Here is an 8,897-nt window from a genome sequence, read left to right as displayed (position 1 = left end):
ATAGCTGCCATGTTTATGATGCTGGTGATCACATGCCAAACTTGTTTCATTCAAATTTTGGTTCAAAATTTAACAATTTTAGAAAATATAAAAAAAATCCAATAAATTTCGCATGTCTACAGTACCATTTTCAAAAAGTTTTACCCCATTTGGATCAATGGTTTGCTAGATAATGGAAGTAATAGTTAGCCCATACGTATTTTTGGTTCAAATTTTGACATTTTTAGAAAAATGGGAAACAGTTCCAGTAAATATTATATGTATTCAATACTAATTTGGAAAAGCTTCGGCTCAATTGGACCACAGGTTTTGAAGATGATGATGGTGTAATATATTGGCTGATGTGACCGGTTTTTATTGCCACGTGTGCACTTAGGACTCATTTGTCTTAAATTATGTCAATGTATTCAAACACTAGATTAGATCGAGCTGCAATATGTTTTTTTTAGAGCAAAAGGGCACGAAGCCCCGATTCCATTGCATGCAACGAAATCAGTGTGACAAGCTTACACCAATACAGTCCGCGGAGCACAGCATCAGCAGCTGTCTCAGCACAAGAAAAAGCTACCTGGGACTAACCTGCACCAGGTTACAAGCACAGCCCAGGTCTACTGAAAGCTCAAGTTTACTAAAACAGAAAGTAAATATAAGAGGTACACAGGGGGATTTTCATCTAGTCTGCTCTTAATACAGCCAGAAGGGGAGTAACAACAGCATCAATCTTCTTTTCTCCTTTTGTTTCCTCACCAGTCCCGCCCCCCTGTGCAGCTTGAGAGGATCAGCCGGGGTCTGGCCACATCAGCATAGGAGGATCTCTGGCCAATTTCTCGATTTTTTCCACCATAGCAGAGACCTGCGTTCTTGCATTGTTTGAGAAGAGGACCTCCCACGCTGCCAGCTCCAGGGCCACCTATCTCCAGATTTTCTGCATACCATACCACACAGATCGATTGAAACACGGGTTATTCCTGATCTTCCAGAGACCCCACATCGCAGCTGCATGTAAAGCATTCACCACTGCATGTTTCTTATTGGACACCCACCAGGCTGCACGGTTCTCAATATTAGACCTTGCCAACTCCTGATATGTCCGCAATAGTTCTCCAGAGTTCAATCGACACTACACAATCAAAAAATAGATGCTGGCAAGATTCTGCTTCAGAGCAAAATACGCAAGTCATGTCTGGGACATGCTGCCTCTTAGCAAGATTATCCCTGGTTAGAATCTTATTATTATATACTAGCCAAAGAGAAATTTGAACTCTAGGGACAATCCTCAGCTTCCACACATTTTGTGTATGGACAGGGAGGATACCTCTAAAGTTTACAATATTGTAAAAGGATTTAACAGAGTATTGCCCATTTGCACTATACTTCCACACCGGAGTATCCTCACAGTCTTTAAAAGTAATAGTACCAGCGATGGAGACGAGGTCCATCCAGAGCTGCAATATGTTACATCAATATATGATATCTTCTGCAACAAACCCATATAGTAGGCGTTTTGTGCAATAGTGATGGTACATGCAATTCCTTCCTACTAGTCTTTGCCCGCGAGGCGCCTGCGCTATACGTACTTGCGGCGCTCCGGTGTCCCAGTGGGCGCGTCTTGCGGCCTTCTTCACTATTTTGACCCTTTTAGAAAACTTTCACATAAAATGAACTTCACACAAAACTATTTCATAATTTGACCCTTTTGGTAACGCCACAAGCCGTGTCGTTTCTTTTCTATTTGAAAACGCTGAACTAACCGGCGTTGCTCCACTTTATAAATAAATAGCAATATGAACAAGCTAGTTGCAACGCCAACACCCACGGCGTTTCATGCTCGGGCAGCAACGCCAGCCACTCTTGGCGTTTCCAGCAACGCGACATACTTTGGCGTTTCTGCCCTATCACATAGCGTGTCGATCAAATAGAGAAGAAACGCCACGACTTGGGGTGTTGTCAAAAGGGTCGGATGGTGAAATAGTTTTGTGTGAAGTTCATTTTGTGTGAAAGTTTTCTGAAAGATTTAAAATAGTGAAAAGAGCCGCGTCTTGCCCACTGGATCGCCTTGTCAAACACCCGGACCACGGTGCGTGCCTTGTTCATGCATCGACAGCCAATCCGGAGCTATAGCTAGCTGCGTAGCTCCAGCCCGCCACCAAGCCGCCAACGCCTATCTATCTATAGTGTAGGTAGGATCTCTGTGGACTCGGCGCGACGCCGTAGTTAATTCGCTTATCCCTGCTGCCGCTGCATGCACTTTCTAACCGGACGGTTCGCGCGCCGGCACACGTCCTGCGCTCCGTGCGGCGCATCAGCAGCTACGGGCGTCCGCTAGACGTCCTCGGACGACGGACCAGGGCGAGAAAAGGTGAATCGAAATTAAAACTGCATCAACCTGAAAGGTCACACCGTTTGCCAAAATTCTGTTCATTATTTTGTACAGCTAATTGCTACTCATCATGGACTGTTACACGGTTGTACTGAAACGCTTGGTAATTAAGAAAATTCATTAGACACATAATACTATCCTCTATTTCCTCGGCAGTGAAAAATACATTGGCAAATGTTTGCAGGGCCAAGCTCTCCTATTTAAACGCCCACTCGCCTTCTCATCTCAGCCTCACCTTCGAACCATTTGCTTCCAAGAAACTTCTCAAGAATCCCACACCAGGCACTGCCATGGATCTTTCCATGGCTACCGGCCCGGAAGACTCCCTCCTCCTGCTCCTCCTCCCGGCTACCACCCTGCTCCCACCCCTGCTCGCCGTGCTTCTCCTCGCCGCCTCCCTCCTGTGGCTCTCACCGGGCGGTCCGGCGTGGGCCTTGTCCCTCTGCCGTCGCCCGCCTCCAGGCCCACCAGGCGTGGTCACCGCGCTCTCCAGCCCCGTGGCGCACCGCGTCATGGCGGCGCTGTCCCGCTCTGTCCATGGCGGCGCGGCATTGATGTCCTTCTCCGTCGGCCTCACCCGCGTGGTCGTGTCGAGCCGGCAAGATACGGCGCGTGAGATACTCGTCAACCCGGCGTTCGGCGACCGCCCTGTGAAGGACGCGGCGCGCCACCTCCTCTTCCACCGCGCAATGGGCTTCGCCCCGTCGGGCGACGCTCACTGGCGTGCCCTCCGCCGTCTCGCCGCGGCGCACCTATTCGGCCCGCGCCGCGTGGCGGCCTCCGCACCCCATCGCTCCTCTATTGGGACGCGCATGCTCGGCGACGTCGCCTCCCTCATGGCCCGCCACGGCGAAGTCGCCCCTCGGCGGTTCCTGCACGCGGCGTCCCTAAACCACGTCATGGCCGTCGTCTTCGGCAAGCGCTACGATGACTTCACAAGCCAAGAAGGAGTCGTCGTGGAGGAGATGGTAAACGAAGGGTACGACCTCCTCGGCACGTTCAACTGGGCAGATCACCTGCCATTCCTCAAGTGGCTCGACCTCCAGGGCGTGCGACGCCGGTGCAACAGGTTAGTCCGGCAGGTGGAGGCGTATGTCGGTAACATCATTCAGGAGCACAAAGCGAGGCGCGCCAGCGGATCAGGCATTGCGGATGAGCTCTCCGGCGACTTCGTCGATGTGCTCCTCGGCCTCGACAGAGAAGACAAGATGTCAGAGTCCGACATGATCGCCGTTCTTTGGGTAAGGCTCGGCGAAACTCTGTACTCTACAGGCATACCGACAAAAAGATCCAGAGTACGACTGATTGCATTCAAGTCGTCGTCGTGCGTTTGCTAATAATACGGACTGTACGTTTCAGGAGATGATCTTTCGAGGGACGGACACGGTGGCGATCTTGATGGAGTGGATCATGGCCAGGATGGTGCTGCACCCGGAGATCCAGTCGAAGGCCCGGGCGGAGCTGGACGCCGTGGTGGGGCGGGGCAGGGCCGTGATGGACGAGGACGTGGCGAGGCTCCCCTACATCCAGTGCATCGTCAAGGAGACGCTGCGCATGCACCCGCCGGGCCCGCTCCTCTCGTGGGCGCGGCTGGCCGTGCACGACGCGCACGTCGGCGGCCACCTCGTCCCGGCCGGCACGACGGCGATGGTGAACATGTGGGCCATCGCGCACGACGCGGCGGTGTGGCCCGAGCCGGAGCTGTTCCGGCCGGAGCGGTTCATGGAGGAGGAGGTGAGCGTGCTGGGCAGCGACCTCCGCCTGGCCCCGTTCGGCGCCGGGCGGCGCGTGTGCCCCGGCAAGATGCTGGCCCTCGCCACCGTCCACCTCTGGCTCGCCCAGCTGCTGCACCGGTTCGAGTGGGCTCCCGCGACCGCGGCCTCGGGGGGCGTCGACCTGTCAGAGCGCCTGAAGATGTCGCTGGAGATGGCCACGCCGCTGGTCTGCAGGGCCGTGGCTCGCTAGGGCCAGAGAGAGCTGCACCTGCATGCTACCGCCGCCGTCTACGTTACCTAGCCTGTCGGCGGCGCCAGCGTTACTTGCTTTATTGCCTAGTATTTATTGGCTAGCCGTTGGAGGCTAGCTTGCCAGGGTCTAGTAGCACTACTGCTTTTTGGTCATCTCCATGCATGTACGGCTAGCTAGCTCCGTCTTTGCGCGGCCGATCCGTTAGCCATTGAAGGAAGCTATAGCTAGCCATGGGTTACTCCTGCTCGAGGTCAGCGAGCAATCGCGCATGCTGTCTTGATGGGGTAATTTTGGTCTTCTAGATGAAGAGTTATTAGTGTGTTTTGTTTTTGTTCGGGAGAAACATCTGGTGTCTGTGAGTGAGTTGTCATGTCGAGTCGTAGTAGCGTGGTGCTTCAAGAAAATTTGTAGTGAGATTTTGAATATTTTTGAATCCGTGAAACATTTGTCCTGCAGATCTGCATGCCCATAACTTATGCTACTTAGGCAAAAAAAAATAGTGGCCTGAGCACCAGAACTCGGGACCCGTGCATGCATTGCGCCGCGCCAGTTCATCTCGGTTACAAACGCCTTATCAGTGATGTGTCATGAGGTTCATGTGTTAAGCCGGTTGCTACTAGTGTGCCAACGTGGGTCGAGCTACTAGTGCATGTTTCAATCTGCTGACCTCTGCGTACATTCTGACCCTCTGATTCAACATGGAAATCTCGGATTATGGTTTCAAAAAAAAAAATCTCGGATTACATGTAGTTGGAGAGAACGTTGTGGCATGGTTTCAGGCTCTACGTATGTCCTGTCACTACATGAAAATTGCAGTTGATGGTTGGTCTGGCTGGCTTGCCTTCAGCTAGGTCAGCTGTTCAGGCAGGTCGTCAGTATGTGCTGGGAGCCAGCTGAGTCAGTGTAACAAACTGTGGAGTACTAAGAAGTTACGGACTTCTGGTATGTTAGGGCATGTATAATGGTCTATCTTAGCAATGCCATGTAGGATAAATGACGAGGTGGAGGAGAAAGAATTGATAAGAAATGGCTTGTCTTCTCTTAATTAAGAGAAGACAATAGATGATCATTTAGCACAATATGTCTCACCATGTTTTTAGAAATAACTAGTTATTATTTTTTTCTTTTTTTTCAAAACGGAGGCAAAAGATTTGCCTCATCTATTAAATAAGAGAGGAATAGAGATTAGAGTTTTACAGTAACACCCAAATACACGGCATGACGACTACTCACGCAAGATAATAAACCCTAGCCTTTTAGCACCCGCAGTAACCCAAAGCTTTGCCTCGTCCATGATGATGTTAAGAAGGATAGGCGGCGGCGCGCACTTGTGCCGGAACACCCGGGCGTTGCGCTTGTTCCAAATGGTCGGCAGTCCACATCCTATCTTGGAGGGCCAACCATGCGAAAATTTTTACCTTTGGGGGAGCCCAGACTTTCCAAACAATGTGACCCATAGGGGAGTGATTTAATCCAAGGAACTGGGCCTTGTACGCGGTGGCCGCCATGTAGATCCCATCGCTCGAGTGCTTCCAAACAATGTCATCTTCAAGTTGTTCATCAAGGTGAACGTCATTCACAAGCATCCATAGAGAGAAAAATTCCCGAATGTGATCAACAGAGATGACGATGTTGAAGTTGATTTTGAATATCCATGCATCGCCTTTGAGAGCCTCCCGCACCTTCCGATTCTTTCTCCTCGAAGCCTCAAAAATTAGCGGTGCAATATCCTTGGGTTTGTGGCCGAAGAGCCAAGAGGAGTCCCAGAAAGGCGTTTTGGCGCCGTCCCCCGCTGTGATGGAAGTCGAAGCATAAAAGAAGTTGAGATCACCCTCCGGGCAAGGGTTGCCAAATCCTACCCATAATCTGTGGGGTTCCTTCCATTCATACCAAGGCCATCGCAACTGAAGAGCACGTGCAAACTTGTCAGAGTTAAGAACCCCAAGGCCACCATATTCCTTCGGTCTACAGACCGTATCCCAATTGACCTTGCATTTGGCGCCTGTCGTTTTGTCCCCTCCAGACCAGAGAAAAGCTCTTTCAATCTTGGTTAGATTATGGAGCGTGCTTGGTGGTACAATAAGAGGCGTAATGGAGTACACCGCTTGGGAGCATAGAACTGACTTGACCAGAGCCATTGTAGGCATTTTTTTTGTCATCTTTTAATATAAGACTTAAGATATAACTATTTTATCAATCATTGTACATGCCCTTACTAGTGTTTGATACATCAGTTTGAGCGACAAGTAACTAAAATAGGACAGAGAGAGAGCTAAGCATCTTGACAGAAAATCTTCAACCTGTGCAAAATCTGCATGCAGCGGCGTCGAAGATGTTTCTGGAAGATGGACTCTGGTTTTTTTTTTTTTTTTTTGCGGGAAATGGACTCTGGAGTTTGTCAAGCTGAAGATGGACTCTGGGTTTTGTCAACCTTACTGAAGATGCTCTTTCCTGGTTTTCTGTTTTCCTTGCTTCTGTTTCTAGGTAGACTACGTACGTACCATCTGGTATCTCATCTCTTCAAAGTGTGCTCACCCATACAATGCTCGGCGAAATTCGGCACCCGTGACAAAAAAGAGTGGGTAACGGTAATGGGGCATGATTCCAGCCCCCCTAGCCTGCCTGCCTGCCATGTTCGTTCTGATATGATATCTCACTTTTCCGACGTAGGAAAAATAACATATCTGTGACGTGACAGGGGTGTAGGCGTGTGCGTGCACTTTCCCTGAATGGAAAGAAACTGTGCTCAGTGCTGTAGGTAGCATAGTTTATGCCACTATTAGAGATGGAACTTAGTTGGAAGCAGGGGCGAGTGGGGGTCATCATCTCATGATTGGCGCAATCTTCAGGTGTGGGTGAGACTGAGAGCGCGACGGCAAAGATCTCGCAGAATCACATGCTCCTGCCGATAGTGCTCCCGATTAGTCTTGTCCCGGAGAAAGTAAGCCGTGACATGCTTGTTTTCGTCCATGGACATCGGCTCATCATCCATCCACTCCCTCTTGTTCAAAAAAAAAAAAATCCATCCACTCCCTCCCACAAACAAAAGTGGAGGGCTTTGGCCAGGGGTGGCCAATATTGGTTCGACCTTCTCCCCGAAAATATCAACGGCTCGTTTTGGCGCAATCCCCGTATCTTAACGTATATTTGTGTTCAATTGAAGAGATCAATGTCCCGTTTGGAGGTTGGAATTGTGGTTGATCCGCGACAACCCTTACTTAATTCGCTTAGCTTCAGTTGAACCATCAGCTACCCACATACTCGTCTTCTTCCACACCTCCGAACGGCGCCATCGAATCTCCATGTGCCACTTCGATCTTTCATGAATGATCCCGCCGTTGGATATGGCACGCCTACCACGTGCTCGTCGTCGGCGGAAGCGCAGAGCCGGAGATGGTGCGTGCGTGCGAGATCTTCCAAAGCAAAGATCGCGTGTTGTTGGCGCGCTAGCTTCACCTCCACTCCGGTCATAAAATTATTTAGCGCCACGGAGGGCTACATCCGCATCCGCATCCGCAAGCTGAAAGCGACGGAATCCAGCCGACCGGTGCAATCCTCTGGCCTTTGATCGCCATCGCCTGAAGGCAACGTGCCATCGGCCGTGAGCATGCAGCAAAGATGGGCCGAGGCCGCGTGGGTGGTCGTGCCTTGAGATTTCTTTCTCTCTAAGTAATGATTATAACGAATGCCTTAAGACCCGCCACGCGCCGACGCGCGCTTGCAGGTGTACATGCTGCCAGGCCAGGGCTATCGTAAACGTATGTGCGTCTCTGAGAGAAGGAAAAATGCTAATTTGCGTGATGCAACGGCGGTGGTGGTGCGCGACGACGCAAGCCACGTACGGTCAATCACTTCGTGGAGGTGCTAGCATCCGGCGTGGCGTGGTGATTGAGGGTGCGTTTCTTTCTTCTTATATTCGGCTGAAGGGTGCATTTCATCGATCTACTTCTAGTATAAAGTTAGTAGAAAATTGAGTCATTTATTTTGAGACGGAAGAAGTATAAACTAGAATAGATGTCATCTTACCTACAGCTGGCACCCTTAAATCCTCCCTAAAGTCCGAGAGGACAGCCCGGTCTCCATTTGAACAAGAGAGAAAGAAAAAGAGATAAATACACTCACGGTCACTGTAGTTGCGATCGAAGCACGATACGGTCATCGAACTTTGGAATATGCTCGATACGGTTACTGAATACGATGTGACATGAAAATACGGTCACGGTAGCACGTACACGGTGGGTTTGACCAACTGTTAACCGCCACGTAGTTCGTCTTGATTCGGCCAATTTTGCATGGAGGTTTTTTTAAAAGAGCAAAATTCCCCATCGTCTCAAATCCCTAACCCGCGGCTCCCCGTCAAATCCCTAACCCGCGGCTCCACCTCCCTCACTCTCACTCTCGTCGCTCTGCTCCGCCTCCCTCACTCTGCCCCGCCTCCCCTCGCCGCCGCCGCCGTCGATTCCTATCGAGGAGGGCAGTTCCTTGCCCTCTAGCGCCCATGTCTGCCGCCAATTTGTCCGTCTCTGCTCTCCGCCGCTGGGCATTGGCG

The 8,897-nt window shown here is 50.8% G+C and overlaps 1 protein-coding gene across 1 annotated transcript; it reads left to right on the top strand.

Moving 5' to 3' along the window:
- The first annotated feature begins 2,621 nt into the window (after positions 1-2,621).
- Positions 2,622-4,781, top strand: LOC119363042 (cytochrome P450 78A5-like). Its single transcript, XM_037628346.1, has 2 exons — positions 2,622-3,621; positions 3,740-4,781. The coding sequence occupies exons 1-2, from the start codon at positions 2,671-2,673 to the stop codon at positions 4,343-4,345; spliced, it is 1,557 nt and encodes a 518-aa protein (XP_037484243.1). The 5' UTR covers positions 2,622-2,670; the 3' UTR covers positions 4,346-4,781.
- The last annotated feature ends 4,116 nt before the right edge of the window (positions 4,782-8,897 follow it).

The sequence above is a fragment of the Triticum dicoccoides genome, chromosome 2B (assembly GCF_002162155.2).
Source record: "Triticum dicoccoides isolate Atlit2015 ecotype Zavitan chromosome 2B, WEW_v2.0, whole genome shotgun sequence".
In the NCBI taxonomy this organism is placed as follows: Eukaryota; Viridiplantae; Streptophyta; class Magnoliopsida; order Poales; family Poaceae; genus Triticum; species Triticum dicoccoides.
This window is presented reverse-complemented; position numbering and strand designations above follow the sequence as displayed.